Source organism: Conger conger, chromosome 14 (genome assembly GCF_963514075.1).
Source record: "Conger conger chromosome 14, fConCon1.1, whole genome shotgun sequence".
NCBI lineage: Eukaryota > Metazoa > Chordata > Actinopteri > Anguilliformes > Congridae > Conger > Conger conger.
This window is the reverse complement of record NC_083773.1, coordinates 42,515,758-42,535,493: the sequence shown is the minus strand read 5'-3', so window position 1 is coordinate 42,535,493 and position 19,736 is coordinate 42,515,758. Positions and strand designations below refer to the sequence as shown.

Below are 19,736 nucleotides of genomic sequence, written 5' to 3'. Positions count from 1 at the left end.
TGTAGGGGACTAGGTATAGTACCTGTAGAATCATGTCTAATAGGGTATGTTAGAGAGGGGACTCAGGTGTGATATAGTACCTGTAGAATCATGTCTAATAGGGTATGTTAGAGGGGACTCAGGTGTGATACGATACCTGTAGAATCATGTCTAATAGGGTATGTTAGAGAGGGGACTCAGGTGTGATATAGTACCTGTAGAATCATGTCTAATAGGGTACGTTAGAGAGGGGACTCGGGTGTGGTATAGTACCTGTAGAATCATGTCTAATAGGGTATGTTAGAGAGGGGACTCGGGTGTGGTATAGTACCTGTAGAATCATGTCTAATAGGGTACGTTAGAGAGGGGACTCGGGTGTGATATAGTACCTGTAGAATCATGTCTAATAGGGTATGTTAGAGGGGACTCAGGTGTGATACGATACCTGTAGAATCATGTCTAATAGGGTATGTTAGAGAGGGGACTCAGGTGTGATATAGTACCTGTAGAATCATGTCTAATAGGGTATGTTAGAGAGGGGACTCAGGTGTGATACGATACCTGTAGAATCATGTCTAATAGGGTATGTTAGAGAGGGGACTCAGGTGTGATATAGTACCTGTAGAATCATGTCTAATAGGGTACGTTAGAGAGGGGACTCGGGTGTGGTATAGTACCTGTAGAATCATGTCTAATAGGGTACGTTAGAGAGGGGACTCGGGTGTGGTATAGTACCTGTAGAATCATGTCTAATAGGGTACGTTAGAGAGGGGACTCAGGTGTGATATAGTACCTGTAGAATCATGTCTAATAGGGTATGTTAGAGGGGACTCAGGTGTGATACGATACCTGTAGAATCATGTCTAATAGGGTACGTTAGAGAGGGGACTCGGGTGTGATATAGTACCTGTAGAATCATGTCTAATAGGGTACGTTAGAGGGGACTCAGGTGTGATACGATACCTGTAGAATCATGTCTAATAGGGTACGTTAGAGAGGGGACTCAGGTGTGATACGATACCTGTAGAATCATGTCTAATAGGGTACGTTAGAGAGGGGACTCGGGTGTGATATAGTACCTGTAGAATCATGTCTAATAGGGTATGTTAGAGGGGACTCAGGTGTGATATAGTACCTGTAGAATCATGTCTAATAGGGTATGTTAGAGGGGACTCAGGTGTGATACGATACCTGTAGAATCATGTCTAATAGGGTATGTTAGAGAGGGGACTCAGGTGTGATATAGTACCTGTAGAATCATGTCTAATAGGGTATGTTAGAGAGGGGACTCAGGTGTGATATAGTACCTGTAGAATCATGTCTAATAGGGTATGTTAGAGGGATACCTGTAGAATCCTGTCGTATGGCTTCAGCCCTGCTCGCTCTGCTGGGCCGTCCGGCCGAATCATGTTGACGTAAACGCCCTTCTCCAAGAAGCCATCAGAGACACTGAAGCCAAAGTCATCGCTCTCCGGATCCTTCATCACCGTCACCTGTATGTGGTTAAATGCATTTACTGGTCAATACAGCCACGTGTAAGGCCACATGCCTCAGGCTTGAGCCAATCAAGTTAATAATTAAACACATCAAAAACAAACTGCCTAACACCCCTGGTCTGGACATTATTGGTCTTTGTCCTACATGACCTGAAGATCTGTCTCTATGGATGCGATTCAAGTAAGCCTTTAAATGCAGAACATGAGAACATGGATGGATTTAATGTGCAGTTTCTGGAATAGGCGGGTTAGATAATGGATGGACGGATTTAGTGTTAATTTCCAAGAGTAAGCAGGGTAGAAAATGGATGGATGAATGGATGGATTTAGTGTTTAGAAGGCTGCTGTACCTTGTGCAGCTCTAGAGGAGTGGGCGACAGGATCTCCTGCATTTCCTCCTTGATCCTGCGCGACTCCCATGTTTTTTCGGACATGCGCAGTGTGCCCCTGCCCTTGGCCTCGCCGTACGGGTGGGAAGTCTTCCGCACCGGGCTGGTCCTGGCCTGGACCCCCAGGTCTGGGTGGGCCTTGGTCCCCTCCATGCCCAGGCTCAGGGCACTGCCTGTCATGATGGAAGCCTGCAGGGAAAAAAAGCGTAACACCTTATATCAGCAATCCTCAAATCCAAATCCGGCCCTAATTTTCTTTTCTCCCTGGTAATTAGCAAAAAAAATTGTAATACTGACTGGCCAGATTGTCTTCACACTTAACTCCAAGGTCAGGGTGGAAAACCAGCAGTCTCTGTCCTCCCTGCTTTATGTTAACCTCAGTAACACCTTACAATGACTAACTCTGCTGATATCAGGCCTGGTGTCTGAACTGATTTTCATTGGGGCATATATCATTTCAGTATTTATTTTGGAAATAGGTAATAGGATGTATTACATTCACTGTTTGTGTTCATGTAAAAAATAATAATGATAAAAACTATTAAAAGCAGGCCATTTCCATTTCTTCTTTTCATGTGGAACTAATGTTCTACTGTATGACTGATGGATATCTTACTGTGCCACCGATTTTTTAGGCTCAAGAGAGCTCAACTGATACTGTTGTGTATGAAAATCACAGGAGATCAGCAGTTTCTGAGATACTCAAACCACCCTGTATGGCACCAACAATGATTCACATCGTCCAAAGTCACTTAGATCACATTTATTCCCCATTCTGACATTTGGTCTAAACAACAGCCAAACTTCTTGACCATATCTGCATGCTTTTATGCATTTAGTTACTGCCATATGATTGGTGATTAAATAGTTGCATGAACAAGCTGATGTACAAGCCTACCTAATAAATTGCTCACTGAGTGTATAATATATAATATATAATATACAATCAGTATTTCTGTAGGGGTCACCAATAGACTGAAAGGCTATAAAACAGGGCACTTCATATCGGTACTGTGGATAATTGTGATAATTGTAATAATAATTTCCAGCAGAACTGCAGTTGAAAATAGGAGTGCAGAATATAAATGCACATACATAACTGCTGTATTGGGATAATACAAGGGTCAATGTTAGGGCTGTTGCTATTTAGTCATGCCATCTTAAAGTAAATAACATTGTAACTGCAGTGGTTATGGCCGCTCCTTAAATTAATTTTTAACATCGCTCGAGTGGGGAAATGGCAAAAAAATGAGCATACTGCAAGAGTGTTGGGAAACAGACTTGCAGCCGAGACTCAAGTTGTTTTTAAAGGTCTTGTGATGGATTGCTTTTCCTGGGTTATCATTTTCTATCATGAACAGGACTTGTAAAACCAATCTCTCCAGTCCTTCACATAAACAAGGGGAAAGGCTCAAAATACTTTTGAGCTGTTCACCAGATGATGGAGACTCTCATCCAGAACGTTCAAAACCGTTTCTAAATTTAACACCGGCATGAGACCCTGTGGAATGACATTCTCGTGCAGTACGTTATAATAACATTATTCCTGCTGTAACCAAAACAGGCACACCACTGCTGTTTTTGCAATTCAGAGGAGACATTGGAGAGTTTCCATATGTTTCTCCTTCCAGAGTGCATTCACCAAAGCTCTGCCGTGAGAGGACGTACAAATGTTTGTCTGGCTCGATTAACAGTGTAAAGAGGACCTTCCTCTGTGTTTTCACTGGACTACAGCTTTCTGCTTGAAGTCCAGATTGGGTAAGTATGCACAGTTGTGCTGGAGTTTAGAGTAGGGAAGTATGCACAGCTGTGAGAGAGTCTAGAGTGGGGAAGTATGCACAGTTGTGAGAGTCTAGAGTGGGGAAGTATGCACAGTTGTGAGAGTCTAGAGTGGGGAAGTATGCACAGTTGTGAGAGTCTAGAGTGGGGAAGTATGCACAGCTGTGAGAGAGTCCAGAGTGGGGAAGTATGCACATTTGTGAGAGAGTCTAGAGTGGGGAAGTATGCACAGCTGTGATAGTGTGCTCCAGCAAACAACTACATAAAAATGGTAACAGAAATTTTAAACTGATTAAATTATGTGAATCAATAGGCTAATTAGCTTGTTCATTACACAGTACACAATGCAGGTTTTCAAGACCAGGGTTGATACAGTGTGAGATACTATATTGCTTTTCGGCAAACTAAGCAGTAGGTACACTTAGTGGTAGGAAAAGGCGAGCATTGCTGGGCTGAATGCTATGTTATGCTATGTTATGTTATTTTACTTGGCATTTTAGCCGGGTTTAAGGTTAGCTAGCTAGTTTGCAAAAGGTAACTTGAGCTGCTGTCACTTTGACAGGGCAGAATAAGGGAGCTATAATGTGTTTGAGAAAGGGACATATTTTCGTATTAATTGCTAGACAGTTAGTATGCTTATGAGACCTGTAACTACACAAGTCCAGCAGTGTGTCGCCCCAAAAGTTTAAAAGAAACTAAACAGCACCTATGGCCATATGGGTACCAGATAGCTAACGTAACTAGCTAACGTCAGTTCGTTTATTTGCCTAAGCAATCAGCTGTGCACAATATGAAAAAAGAGCCATCAGTTGTTAGGTAACAGACATGAAAGTTGATTTTTAGTCAAATTAAGATTTCCTAACCTGAGAGGAGATGGGATGGAGTAAAATAAGATTAGATTCCTAAGGTTAGTCAAGTGCTTCTGTAATACAAATTTGTGGCTACAAATCTTATCTTAACTTTGGACTTTCTGTAATATGGCCCCAGGTGTCCACATTTTAATCAACTAGGGGCCTATTAATTGTCTTAAAATTTTTATCAGTTTAGAAATATTTACCTCTCCTTAGACAACCATCTACCACAATGTGTACATGGAACTTTTAATCGTTATAGCATGTGTAGTTATTAATGACATAATTTGGCTTAAGAGGGTAATTAATCGCTGAACACAAGATAAGAGTAATTAAGAAAAATTAACAGCTTGTTGCCTTCCAGGAGTGCAATTGCGCTGGGAATGAAAACTAGCATACAAAGGGTGCCCCAGGGCTGAGTTTGAGAACCACAGCAGGACACAAGCGTTGCTCTGTTTGCACGTGTCCGACACCATATTCCAGGGTCTACTTTTAAAGGCCAAAACAAAATGGCTGCCTGGCATGAGGCCCTGTGCAACCGTCCCATTTGCTCCCCCAGCGATTGGCCTGTTTACAGAACCTAAAGTCAAACTCATGGTGAATGTCGCACCGGCATCAAATTGAACTGAACTGAATTGAATTGCTGGCAGAAAACCCATGTGTTGCACAAAAGCACTGCATTGCAAAAAGCTATTACCATTAATGAGGTCAAAGAATACAGGAACAATTGTAGTTCTCCCTAATGGTCAATTTATATGATGGCTTCTTGCGTAAACAATTCTGCCCAACAGAAATGTAGAATGGATGCAAGTCTGTGACAAAACAAGAACTTCTTGAACATTTGTGATAACACTAACTGAGGCTTCTGGATTCTAAATTCCAGAATAATCTTGAACTAATTATGTTATTCTCTGGAATGCAATGCTCTTACAGTCCTATGAATCTAAGCACCAACCGCAGGAATCAATGAAAATAAAACAGACTGCTCTGGTGTGCCTTGCTACTGCTAACTTTTTGCTGGTCCAGTCAAAAGTCACAAGATTTTCATCAGTCTAAAAACAGCTTCCTCACAAAGGAAACTGTGAAAGCAGGCTGGATCACATGCATGAGAAACTGTTAAATGCACCGCACATTTCATCTGACATACTGTGCACTATGACTTGCAGAACACACACCACACCTCTGTTTGTATACAGTGTGTAAATATGCTGTGTATTTGTGTGCCTTTTCATAAACAAGAGCATCATATTCTGGATCAGATCCAGATTTCCCACACATTGGCTTAACAAAGTTTTTCCTGATTTTGAGATTACATCTGGAAATGTTTAGCTTGCTAAGCCTGAGTGTACATAACACCATACAAAAGACTGACTGTCACAGTGTCTGTTTCTAACTGTGACTGCATCTGGCCAACCAACTGTGTGACTGACTGTATCTGACAGTGTGTGACTGACTGTATCTGTCTGACTGACAGTATGTCTGACTGTGACTGATTGTGTCTGACTGTGACTGATTGTGTCTGACTGACATTGTGCATCTGACTGACTGTGACTGATTGTGTCTGACTGACATTGTGCATCTGACTGACTGTGACTGATTGTGTGTGACTGTGACTGATTGTGTGTGACTGTGACTGATTGTGTGTGACTGACATTGTGTCTGACTGGATGGCTGGCAGTGTCTGAGGATGAAGGCTGGCCCGCACCTCGATCTCCCTGAGGAGCTCCGACTGGCCGCAGGTCTCCAGGTCCTCCAGTGCCTGGCACCAGAAGCTGTCCTCATGGTCCAGGATCAGACCGTTGTTGTGTGGATGGGCAGAATACCTGTGTCAGCACATGGAACCAAAACTTGGTTACTTGAAATGGCCTGGGTTCAACTGAAGGAGGCATGGTTTTCAGACCGAGCTAAAGTGCCGATTGATTTTCTTTATTGGAGCCAAACAAGCAGTGTCCTTTGGAATTATGAAAAACATCCATGCAGTTATTGAAAATGTGGCCCACAAGGCCTTCACAAACTGTGAGCAGAAACATACAAAAACAAACACGTGCGTGAGGGAGGGTTTTAGACGGCTGGTGGAAACAGAAGTGAAAGAAATGAAGATGCACTCATGGGTTAACACCAGGCTCCACCACAGGCCAGCCAGACAGATGGAAGACAGACTTTTTTTTCTCTAATTTACATACATATACATATTACTGCAGTGTATTAATCCAATGTTTTATGTGTCATCGTTAATTGTTTTAATGTTAATTTCTTTGGCAATATGGTTTGTACACAGTCATGCCAATAAAGTATTACTACTTAATTCATTCATTAATTCATTACCCTAACCCGCTTATCCGGAACAGGGTCGCAGGGGGGCTGGAGCCTATCCCAGCATACATTGGGCGAAAGGCAGGAATACACCCTGGACAGGTCACCAGTCCATCGCAGGGCACACACACCATTCACTCACACACTCATACCTATGGGCAATTTAGACTCTCCAATCCGCCTAACCTGCATGTCTTTGGACAGTGGGAGGAAACCGGAGTACCCGGAGGAAACCCACGCAAACACGGGGAGAACATGCAAACATTTAAAAAAGAGAGAGAGATAGAGAGAGAGCGGGGGCGGGGGATACAGGCAGGACAAACAGTACAGTGTGAAAGAATGAAAAAATAAAAACACGTGAGCTGCTAAACTCTTAAAGTATGAATTTCACAGGGACGGGTAATGTATGCGGTCCATAGCCGGCCCCCATTATGTAACTGTCCAAACAAGATATCCAGTTCCTCCAGACCTGTCAAGTTCAATTGGCTCCGGAGCCAGGCTTGCTAATGGATTTTGACCCGCGTCTGTGACAGAACAGCTTAAATCATGATTATTTAAAGATCTGAGGGCAGCAGCATGGCATAGATTCAGCAGCCACAGCATTGTACCAGCAGGGTGAAAGGAAAACATCATAAACTTCACAGAAGTGGCAACTGAAATGAAACTACAGAGCTGTCTACAGTTGCCCAGGGCCTGATTCGTACACCTGTAATTATCATGATCATGGGGTTATTTTAATAAATCATAATCGTAGAGCTAAACAGGGTAGCAAAAAAACTGTTAGCAAAAGTATGCTGACACATGAATGCACACGCCAGGAAAAAATAAACGTTTTGACAAAACGCAGCTGGGGAGAAAGAATAAACCAGCGCAGAGAGAATTGAGTGCCCGGCCGTGATATTTGTTCTGGAAATTCCCTTCTTGTAACTTAAGGAGATAAGATTGTTGTGGCGACGGCTGGGGTTTGGGCGTGTGTGCACGTTCCCCCACGGCCATTGTTTCGTAATTTGCCAGGCCTGCAAGAAATGTTTGCGGACAATAGTGAACAGGACATCATTAGTCATGTTGGTAGAGATGGAGGGAGGGGTGCGGCCCCCACGGCGATCTGGGCATGGGGGAGTTTGGCTCTTCGGTCCTGGGGGCGGGTGGGGGGCTGTCGGATCTGGGGGAGTTTGGCTATCGGACCTGGGGGGGTTGGGGTATTGGACCTGGGGGGGGTTGGGGTATTGGACCTGGGGGAGGGGTTTGGCTATCGGACCTGGGGGGGTTGGGGTATTGGACCTGGGGGGGGTTGGGGTATCGGACCTGGGGGGGTTGGGCTATCGGACCTGGGGGGGGTTGGGGTATTGGACCTGGGGGGGTTGGGGTATTGGACCTTGGGGGGTTGGGGTATCGGACCTGGGGGGGTAGGGGTATTGGACCTGGGGGGGTTTGGCTCTCTGGTTCTGGGGGGGTTGGGGTATTGGACCTGGGGGGGTTGGGGTATTGGACCTGGGGCGGTTGGGGTATTGGACCTGGGGGGTTGGACTCTCTGGCCCTGGGGCGGTTGGGGTATCGGACCTGGGGGGGTTGGGCTAATGGACCTGGGGGGGTTGGGGTATCGGACCTGGGGGGTTGGACTCTCTGGCCCTGGGGGGTTTGGGTATCGGACCTGGGGCATTCTCTCCACTCACCCGGGGGGCTTGTCCCACTCGTCCTCGCTGAAGCCAGCGTCGCTGAAGGGGTAGTTCTTGCGACGGCCTTGAGGGGGCGTGCTGTTCCTCTGCTTGGCACTGCGCCACTCGTGGGGATGAAGGGCCATTCCCGCGCCCTGCTGCACGTACGTCCCTGCGCAGGGATCAGCGCGTCAGACGCAGAACCCCAATCTCCGTTCACTCTTCACTCCCTGCTCAACTAGGCTCCTGAGTTTGAATGACCTTCGCTTCCATGTTTCAGTGGTTACTTCGAATTTTCGAAGACTGACACGGTGACTGACGGACTGACAGCAGCTCCCCTATTTGATGAAAAAACTGCCTAGCCCACCAATGATAATAGAAGAATAAATGGACATTAAGGTTTAAGACCTTGTGTTGCATGTTACAAAATAAGGGATGTTAGCATATTGATATATTACACAGGATTAAATTCCTCCTGTACATACTATAATTTTAGGGGGAAAGTAGCAAAGTTATCTATTATCTTGACTTGGCCGAGGAGCGGTTGTTGTGTAGTTCTAAAAAAAATTATTTTTTTGCGGAAAACGGCGGAAATCCGGCACCGTGCCTGAGAACTGTAAGCCCTGCATCACGCATCAGAAGAATAATGGATGTACTTCATGGTATTTATTTTACCATAGAGAATTCCCTGGCTTCTCAAGGACAGTGGGATATTTGGGAACTTTCCATGACTCTCCAGGCTAAAGATATTTCCGGTGATTTTCCTGGACTGGGTTGTGCTTTAAAGGCTCACACGCTTATTATTAGTGTTTTTGAGCTTGTCATGTCGTCCTGGAGCTTTTGATTTGTGATCCATACTGATCCAAGTAAAATAATTGCAATGGTAGAAGTAGAAGTATGCATATTTTAGGGTCTAACTGCTATTTCTCTGAGCTGTTTGTAAAACGATTTCCCACGTGACATAACATATATTTTTGCATCGTTATGGGAAGACGTTGCAAAATTTTAACACAGACAGCTGACCACAGGAGTGGGAGGGGGGGCAGGGTTAGGGACTCTACGTCACTGCTATTTGCGAACGTTTTGTGGGTGTTTAAGACAGTAAAACCAGGAAGATGCGCATGGGCCTTTAAAGATACAAATCCCTTCCGATCATTGAAAAAGGCTCACTGACATGTTGACTCACCCTCTGCCGAATTTATAGTCCTTAAACACAGGCAGTTGACGGCCCGACACTCTGTACCAAAACATTGTATAACTGTACAATAATTCAAGCTCATTGGTTGAAAATTGGTTGTAACTGCCGCAGCCAATGGCGTTTCAACATCAGCACATTTACACAGAAGGGGGAGGGATAAACAGCGTCGTGGTTTGAAGGTGTTTGTTGCTGCTATTCCTCTTTTGACCGTCTGAAAGGACTCATTGTACCTTTAGCGTTTGAGATGTAGAGCGCGTGAACTGTGGGTACCTTGCGTCCCGTAACCTCCGTCGACGCCCGACCCGTCCCAGGACTCCATAGCGGAGTCCACGCTGGGGATGGTGGCGGAGTAGACCTCCGACAGCTTGGTGGTCTTCTGTGAGTCGCTCATCTCCTCCTCTTCATCGCTCAGCTCGCTCTCCAGACCCGACTTCTTCTTCTCTACCGGCACTGAGAGGGGACAAAAAGAGTTTTCACAAACGCTCAGGAGCAGACGCTGCCACCTTCTGCCAGGATGTGTCTACTGATCTCAATTCTCCAGGTGAGGTGTACAGACACACACACCCACACACACGCGCGCACACACACATATACACACAAACCAACTGACATGACCATACACACGTGCGTGCAGGCAAACACACGAACATACACACACGCATACACTAACAAACACACACAAGCAGACACACACACGCGCACACATGCAAATACACAAACCAACCCTGACAGTGCATGCAAACACATGAAAATACGCACACACACACACACACACACGCACACACACACAGACCTATGTGCACGCGCACGCATGCAAACACAGACACAAGCCAAGTGACACACAGACAGACACGGAGACACACAGAGACAGAGACACACAGACACACACACAAATGAGGCAGCACCCAAGCTTGACAGCTGCTCAGATAAAATGGCTGTCTCTCTCTCTCTCAAGCCACACATTTTAATGCAGGTTGTGTTGTGGTTATGGTGCAGTTTTTGTGTATGCTGTGTATGCTTTTGCTGACCATTCTAGGTACGCGGGCAGATCTGGAAAGATGGTCATGTGTTTTGGAAATGCTGATTCTCCGTCCCAAACAGAATCCAGGACACACAAGCGCTGGCCATGACACTAAACGCTGGATCATCACATTAGCCTAAAAACTACTCTTTTGGGAATCGGACAGTCTCAATATTTAGGTCTAGAGTGTTAAAGCAGTGAGGCTTATAACCAGTTACAGTTCAGATTCATGGAGAAGCTTGCAGGCATGGTGCATTATGGGGGGGCAGACTTTACTTACAGTCACCTCTCAACACAACCCCTTTTTCGCAGGCAGGCTCATGGGGGGTGGGCAGGTTCTTTTTGCAGTTTTCGTGCCTGCATGGGCTCTCTCTCTCTGTTCCAGAAGATATGCTGCCATGATCCCCAAGCTCCTCTCTGTATCTCTACCCTGCTGTAAAATCCAGCTTTACCAGCTTAGAAATCGAGCTGGCCAAGCTGGTCATAAAGCTGGTCTGGCTGGGTATGAGCTGGTCAACCAGCTACCAGCTGTTTCAAAACATAGCTCGAACTCATCAAACCATGTCAAGCTGAGAGCCGGTATGAAATTCCCTCTGTTTTTTTCAGCAGGGTACCCCTAACTGAGAGAGGGCTAGAACAGAGGGCTCTGCTACTCAATCCACTTCCACCCAAGGGTTCTCCCTGCGTGCAGTCTAGAGGGTCCTGTTGCGTCTGGTTACTTTGTGGGGGTTCAGGCCAAAGTGTACTGTGAAGTGTGTTGTTTTAACTGATTGAAAATTTCATTGATTCATTTATGTTTTGCAAAAAAAAAAAAAAAAAATCCTTTCCATCCTCCTCAAGTACCTATAGATGACTGTGTACAATTCTGCTATGGACAGCAAGACACTCAGTGAACACTTCATTAGGTTATTTTTTAGACTTATTGGTCTGCTGCTGTAACATATCCACTTAAGAGGTTTGACGTGTTGTGTGTTCAGAGATGCTCTTCTGCATACCACTGCTGTAATGTGTGATTATTTGTGTGACTGTCACCTTCCTGTCAGCTTTGACGAGGCCCTTCTCCAGTGATGTCTCTCATTAACAAGGTGTTTTTGCCTGTAGAACTGCCGCTCACTGGATGTTTTTTGTTTGTCGCACCATTCTCTGCAAATTCTAGAGACTGTTGTGTATGCAAATCCCAGTAGATCTGAAGTTTCTGACATATTCAAACCACCCTGTCTGATACCAATAATTATTCCATGGTCAAAGATCACATTTCTTCCCCATTCTGACATTTGGTCTGAAAAACAACTGAACCTCTTGACCATGTCTGCATGCTTTTATGCATCTAGTTGCTGCCACATGATTGGCTGATTAAAGATTTGCATTAACAAGCTGGTGTACAGGTCTACCTAATAAAGTGCTCAATGAATGTATTCACGTACACCCACACTGGGTGATCAGTGCAAGAATTACAGGCTTTTTTCAGTATCATACCTATAGTTAATTATTTTTAGACAATTAGCCCAATAGTTAACATCATTTGATGTAATTATAATAATAATAGCTTGCTCTCAAAGTGCTTAACAGTGATGAGGGGGAAACCTGCCTCACCCACCACAAATGTGTAGCACCCACAAGGGTGATGCATGGCAGCCATTTTGTGCCAGAACGCTCATCACACACCAGCTGCGATGTAGAGGGAGAGAACGAGCTGGGGGATGACGAGGTGGGAAAGTCAAGTTGGGAATTTCGCCAGGACGCCGGGGAACCCCTTACTCTTCGCAATGAGTGTCATTGGATCTTTAACACTTTCAGTCCCAAGAGTGCCACTTTCAGACACACAAGCGTAAATATCGCAAAAACCCTATGACACTCTCAACCTTGTACCTTTTAAACCAATCAAAATGACTGCTATACTGTTGTTTTGAACCACTATTAAAACCCTTCTAAATTCTCTCAACTTTCTCAATATTCTCAACCAAAGCCAAGACCCCTTGGGATTTCGGTAAATGGTAAATTGCTGGGATTTATATAGTGCCTTCATCTAAAGTGCTGTACAATTGAAGCTTTTCATTCACCCATTCACACACCAACGGCGATTGGCTGCCATTCAAGGCACCAACCAGCTCGTCAGGAGCATTTTGGGGGTCAGGTGTCTTGCTCAGGGACACTTCAACACACCCAGGGCGGGATCGAACCGGCGACCGACTTCATATTGGGCTTGGGACTGAAAGGGTAAATGACCACAGTGAGTCAGGTTTAACGTCTCGTCAAACCTCATCAGCTGCACTTGCTGAAAAGCTTGTGGGCGACAGCTGAAACGTGCTCTTGTTTAAAGGAACTCGAGCTGTGTTAAGTTCCTTTAAATTGGCGTGTGCGTTGTTGTGGTAACAGGGTGTGCTAAGCGATGGCTTCTGTCCCTGGGCGCTCACAGTTGGTGTCCACTTGCTTCTTGATCTTGAGCGTGACGGTCTCCCCGGCGACCTGCAGCAGGTGGATGGCCTCGCTCAGGGGCTTCCCCTTCAGGCTCACGCTGTTGATGGCCAGGATGCGGTCTCCCGTGTGGATGGCCCCGGTCCTGTGCAGATTACACACGCATGTGCTCAGACAGAGTGTGTGTGTCTGTGTGTGGGGGTGTGTGTGTGTGTGAGTGTGTATGCGCACATGGATGTGTGTGTGTGTGTGTGTGTGTGTGTGTGTGACTGTGTATGCGCACATGGGTGTGTGTGTGTGTGTTTGAGTCCGCGCATGGGTGTGTGTGTGTGTCTGTGTGTGTGTGAGTGCGTGTGTGCAGATGTGTGTGTGTGAGTGTGTGTGTGTCTGTGTGTGTGTGTGTGAGTGTGTGTGTGTGTGTGTGTGACAGTGTGTGTATGTGTCTGTGTGTGTGTGTGTGCGTGTGTGTGTGTGCGTGTGTGTGTGTGTGTGTGTGACAGTGTGTGTATGTGTCTGTGTGTGTGTGTGTGCGTGTGTGTGTGTGCGTGCGTGTGTGTGAATGTGTTTCTGTGCATGGGTGTCAGCTTGTGTGTGCATTGCTATGTCTGTGTGTGTGTGTACATGTGTGTGCACGTGTGCATGCATGCATGAGTGTGTGTGTATGTGTGTTTCTGCACGTGTGCACCGTATGTGTGTGTGTGTGCATTGGTTTGTATGTGTGTGCCTGTGCCTGTGCTCATTTGTGTGCGTGTGAGTGCACGTGTGTGTTCGTGTGCATGCGTGTACTTTTACGTGCATATGTGAGTCTGCCTGTGTATGTGTACCTGTGTGTGTATGTGTGTGCACGTGCATGCATGAGTGACTTGTGTGTGTGCGCGCATGTGCATGTATGTGTCTGCACACGTTATGTGTGCATGTGTGTGCTCTCTGTAAAGAGGAACTAATGAATGTTTGTCAGCAGTCCAGTTTCCCAGCCCTGCAATAAGCATTTATTGTTGTTCAGAAAAAATATCCCCACAGTATGATCTAAGCCAGAAACATTTCCTCAAGCAAACATCACATGACTGATAAAACATCACATGTCAGATAGCATTCTGGAAAAGTACAGGGAAATCATGCCAACTCAACTTTTTAAAACACACACAGACAGACATACACACACACACACACAAATAGACATACACTCCCATCATTTTTCAGTGTTTGTTGAAATTAGCCACTGCATGGACAAATTTAACATGAATCTAAAAACAAACTGAACTTTTCCCAGGCTGCTGAATGCAGTAGTTAATGTGTAACTACTGGAACAGAAGCAGCATTCACAGGACGCTGGCTCTCGAGTGCACTCTCTTGATTGACAGAAAGAGGAACACATTTCATTTCCTGGGTGGACATAGACCAATGGTGTCAGAGTCACAGGCTGTTCGGACTGTAATGGAGAGAGGAGGGCAGATAGCGATAAGACGCTAACACCGTCCATGTTTCTGTCAGTTTGCTCACACAGCAGAGCGAAAAGAGAAGCACAGGGGCTTTAACTGAAACAAGGCCTCATTTCAGAACCAGGACGAAACTGGCTGAAACATACTGAAACACACAGAAAGGGAACCGACCGATGCAGAATGGGGAAGAGTCTGATCCTCAGCTGGTTATTAGCGGTAGTCTAATGTGCTTGCGCAACGCAGGAGAAAACAGTGACCTCACCAAGCACGGCAGGAGATTGCAGTTCTCTGGACTGACCACTAGAGGCCACCAGATCCCTTCAGAACGGCGCTCTCTCTCACCGTTCAGCCAGGCCTCTCTTGGTGAGGCCGGAGATGACGATGGGGTCGAAGGGCTCCTCCGTGCCAGAGATGGTGATTCCCAGGGGCCCGCCGTACCGTTTCAGCTCCACCGTGTAGATTATGGAGCCAGAGGTCTCTTGTTCATCTGGGGAGGGCCGGGGGACAGGTCAGGGCACATTTCACACACGCTGAACATTCACATACTGCACTTCACTTCTGTTTCACCCTCTGAACAACAGCGAAGAGCTAAATCTGCCACCTAGTCATCCCCTGTTGTTTCCGTCTCCGCCTCCACCTCAGCTGAGGTGTGGTGAGGGTTCTGGCACAAAATGGCTGCCGTGCCTCACCTAGGTGGGTGCTACAAAAGTGTTCTATAAGTGCAATGATCTGTCTATCTATCAATGTCATGTGACCAAAACCAAAGCTGTAAATTCAACACCATCACTCTCCATGACAGACACCTAAAAAATATCCTATATCTATATCTATCTATATCTATATGCTATATGCTATATCTGTGACAGACATGAACATTTCTCTCATTTTTCAGTTGACAGTTTCAGTTTCGGTTTTTGAATAAATAACCACAGGCATGAAAACTTTTACCGCAAACACTGGTGTTGTGTACAGAAACATTGCCGATCCATTATTGCTTTTGTGCATTCCTGGAGACACAATCATGCGAAGAAAATGTATGAAACTGTTCCGAACCCATACCCTACAATGGGGTAAACGGGGGAGGGCTCACGTACATCTGAACGCACAACAGATGTACACGAGGGTCCGTGAGGGACGTGGATGGAAGGGCGCCCGACAGCACAACATAAATTTGCAGGCAGCCTTTTGTAGTCGCCGAAGCGGAGCGTCGACACGCAGGGGTGTGGGCTGCTGACGCAGCAGGACTGGCCTAAATCACACAGCGCTACGACAGGTTTAATGTGCTGGAGAACTGCGTCGAAATGAGCTTCTACGCTGCCAATGAGAACTCAATGACACGGGCCACACCGCCGACCTTCCTGTCGTCTCGCCCACTCCGAAGTGCGGCTCTGAACAATTCTCCTCGCGGTTACGCGAATCCTGAGCACTCGTTGGCAACGACATTCGTTAAACTCGGAAAGAAAGACACATCGTTTCAAGAACTGCATTGTAGGAAATGGGCCGGGTGTACATACAACTGAACATTTTCTGACTGGGATAAAAATTAGTTGCTAAACTAAACGTTCAGTCATTGAGTGCGGGTACACATCTACTCAAATGAGGAAGAGCTGTTTTCATGACGAAAGTCCAACCTTAAGAACAGTCTTTATGAACAAGACCCAGGCTCCATCAAAAGGTCTGGATTGGACTTCCACAAAAAATGATGATCAGTCAGAGAGGCTGTAGCTTTAATTAGGGTTTTGGTCCATTTCAATTTCAATTTCAATTTCAACTGAAATTGTGTGCTTTATTGAACGTGCTCTGATTTTATAAACTCATTTCCTCTCGTGAAATATGAATGGAGCCAGACCCCGGCTCGACCGCAGAGTGACCGCGGAAAGCGCCGGTCGGTTGGGCCGGTCGCGGTCGGTTGGGTCGGTCATGGTCGGTTGGGCTGGTTGGGTCGGTCATGGTCGGTTGGGTCGGTCATGGTCGGTTTGGCCGGTCATGGTCGGTTGGGTCGGTCATGGTCAGTTGGGCTGGTTGGGCCGGTCATGGTCGGTTGGGTCGGTCATGGTCAGTTGGGCTGGTTGGGCCGGTCATGGTCGGTTGGGTCGGTCATGGTCGGTTGGGTCGGTCATGGTCAGTTGGGCTGGTTGGGCCGGTCATGGTCGGTTGGGTCGGTCATGGTCAGTTGGGCTGGTTGGGCCGGTCGCGGGTGGTTGGGTCAGTCGGTTGCGGTCGGCTCTCCTCACCGGAGTTGTCCTCGTCCTTGCGGATCTTGAGCTTGACCAGGTCCTCGCTCTGCAGCAGGATCTGCACGGCGTCCTCCATGGAGCAGTTCTCCAGCCGGATGTTATCGATGGCCAGCAGCTTGTCTCCGGGCTCCAGGGTGCCAGTTCTGTGTAGGGAGGGATTGAGGGAGAGGGAGGGAGAGAGAGGGAGAGCAAACAAACAGAGAGGAAGAAAGAGAATAAACCATAGCTGTGCATACACATTTGCAAAATGGATTTATGTGTTAAAATCATGTTTTTTGTTGTTTTAAAAATAAAGGTCAGCTTGTTCCTCTGCAGCTGAGACAGATAAACACACGGACACCGCTGCTGAACTGATATGTTCTTCACACGCATGTGCTCTGAGCACACGGAAAACAGCACGCCTTTCACATGTGTCCAACATGTGCTTCCTAACAGAGCTGGATTCACCCTGGAGCCAACACCACAGTCCTGCCTAATCATTCTGTCACCACTCTGCTGAATTCCTCACAGTGATGGCCCAGCACATTACTGAGTGTTGACTTCAAAATGGAAGCTACCCCAGCAGCAGCAGATAAGGAACTCTATTTACTGCAGGGGTCCTCAGCGCTGCATACTGGTTCTGGTTCCACCCAGTTGCCTTGTTTTCAATTTGCTGACATCTCTATAAATCATCCCGGGTTCAAGCCTGTACTTGAGCACAGTAAAATCATTATGATACACTGCAAGTCTGCAGCTGTAGCTGGTACTCGTACACATGTCAGATAACATATGATTGAGTCAATTAAATAATTAAGAGCAGAAGTTGGCACGGAATCCTGAAACGGATCGGCCCTTGTTGTGCACCCCTGGTTTCATGGAAATCAACAGACAATTCTCTCTTTTATAGTGTTTGAAATACAGATAGAGAGAATACACACAGCCAAGTCCCTGGTAGTAAATTAAATCCAGATATACTTTGAGCCAGCATTGTCACTGACTTCAAAGGGAAGGGAATAAAGTGGCCAGATCCTACATTGCTCTGAGCTGGCAGTATGTGACGATTGAGTGGACACTGTCTCCCCCTGGTGGTCACACCAGGGATAAAGGCCAGAATGCACACAGCACTCAAATGAAGCATGTTCTGTATATGCTGATAGAGAAACGTTTAGTTTGTTGTCTATGAAAATAATCATGATAATAAAGCATTACCAACCATATGCAGAATCTATTTTTGGATTTCAATGCAGGTCTTTTTAAACCTTTTCTATTTCAACAAAGTGTATTTCTGCGTCTATGATAAAAACTGAAAGTGGGGCTTGTAACGTGCATTGTTAGAAATAAATATGAATCTTCCGATACAGACAGCAGTATAAATAAAAGTCAAACCATGTACAATCCTGCAAAGTGCAAAATAAATCTTATAATAAGGTATACTGAAAAGAAAGCTAACATAAATAATACATCAAATGTGGAGTTTGTTTAAAGCTCAGCTCACGGTCATTGTTCTGATGTTAAACAAAAGGTCCTTTTTGTCGAAAGAGGAGCAGGGTGCTAATGCCAGCTTCCTGGTGAAATTCCCTCTAAAGCTGGCTCAGAACTGTGCAAAAACAAATACCCATTCAAACCACAGCTTTATTGAATTGTTTTCTACGCAATTACATATGGAAGCAGTATGTGGAGTACCTCGGAATTTTTCTGGCTCTGTGGTCTACTAACGACAAGACATTTAAAAGTCATTGTCACCCGTAGTGCTGCTAATTAGGTTACTGCTGGAGAAAATACTATTTCTTCAAGGCTATGCCTTTTGTTGAATTAAAAACAAGAGACGTTTTCTGCCTACAACCTTTGTAAAATAAATGAAATAAGATAACTCCATTAGTATAAAACAAGATAAAAAAATTGAGCCTGTAGGCCTAAACTATTCCTGCCCAGGCCTTTTTTAAATGTATTGACTGGTCGTGGTTTAAGATTTTGCCTAATATTCTGTAATTATGCACAAGAAATGATGTAGAACTTATTTTGTAGAAGCTTTAATTCACAGCAGATATGAATGTATTTATTTAGAATTTATTTCAAAAAGATAATCAGCTCACCTCGGGGACAAAGCAAATTCCAAAATTGTTAATATTTAAAATACATGGACATTGCTTATATAATATGTATGCACTGTGTTACGTCCCCCTACATGCATGTGTCTGGCTCCTTCAGTGGCAGCCAGTTGACTAATTATCTGATTATAAATAAATTATGTTCAGCTGCCCCAAAAGAATAAAAGGTGGAAGTTTCTGCAGTTAAGACACTTTTAAAGAGACTTTGTGAAGAGTCAACTTTTGAAGGGCATTTTTAAGGCCTGTGTTTTTGAGACCGATGTAGCCGCTGGTTTCAGCTAAGTGTTTTATGCCATGTTATGTTTGCAGTTTTTCCTTTTTTGATTCCTTTGTAATGTGTTTTTTTGTCCAGCTGTGCTCCCCGAGGTCCATGGGAGAGATTGGGCCATAACAACTGTATGTACAGTACTGTGTAAAAAGTGCACTTCACAGCTACAACGTTTTGTACAGCTAAAATGCTTTCAGAAATAATTAAAGGAAAGGTTCTAAATAACGAATAACATACAGTAAAGAGCAGTAGTTTGCACCAAACATATTGGAGAACATGCCACAGTTCTTCTGCAGTCTTTGGCTGTCACACTTGCTTCTGGCTCTCCAGGTAATCCCAGGCAGCCTCAATCAAGTTTTTAGCAATAACAATATCAACAATAATGACAATATCTATGAAATAAGAAGATGAGTTCATTCAAGTAATACTCTTTTAGCTGGCGGGGTGTGATTTTGTGAAAGGAATGAAGCATTGCGTTCGTACTGTGCCAGGGACTGTACCTGTGCGCCATGCTGCCCTTCTTAATGTCAGAGATGATCAGTGGCTCATCCGGTTTCTTGCTTGCTTTCAGGGTCAGAAGAGAAAAAAAATTACTGTCTGTATGAAACT

General features: G+C 45.3%; 1 protein-coding gene across 1 annotated transcript in view; it reads right to left on the bottom strand.

Moving 5' to 3' along the window:
- Positions 1–19,736, bottom strand: part of grip2b (glutamate receptor interacting protein 2b) — a 201,053-nt gene that overhangs the window by 3,024 nt on the left and 178,293 nt on the right. The window contains exons 15-23 of the mRNA XM_061218812.1: positions 19,628–19,691; positions 16,770–16,915; positions 14,878–15,022; positions 13,090–13,241; positions 9,931–10,101; positions 8,481–8,634; positions 6,200–6,317; positions 1,826–2,053; positions 1,326–1,472 (exon numbers count right to left, since the gene is read on the bottom strand). Coding sequence (XP_061074796.1) covers positions 1,326–1,472; positions 1,826–2,053; positions 6,200–6,317; positions 8,481–8,634; positions 9,931–10,101; positions 13,090–13,241; positions 14,878–15,022; positions 16,770–16,915; positions 19,628–19,691 — 1,325 coding nt within the window. The remainder of the gene's footprint in view (positions 1–1,325; positions 1,473–1,825; positions 2,054–6,199; positions 6,318–8,480; positions 8,635–9,930; positions 10,102–13,089; positions 13,242–14,877; positions 15,023–16,769; positions 16,916–19,627; positions 19,692–19,736) is intronic.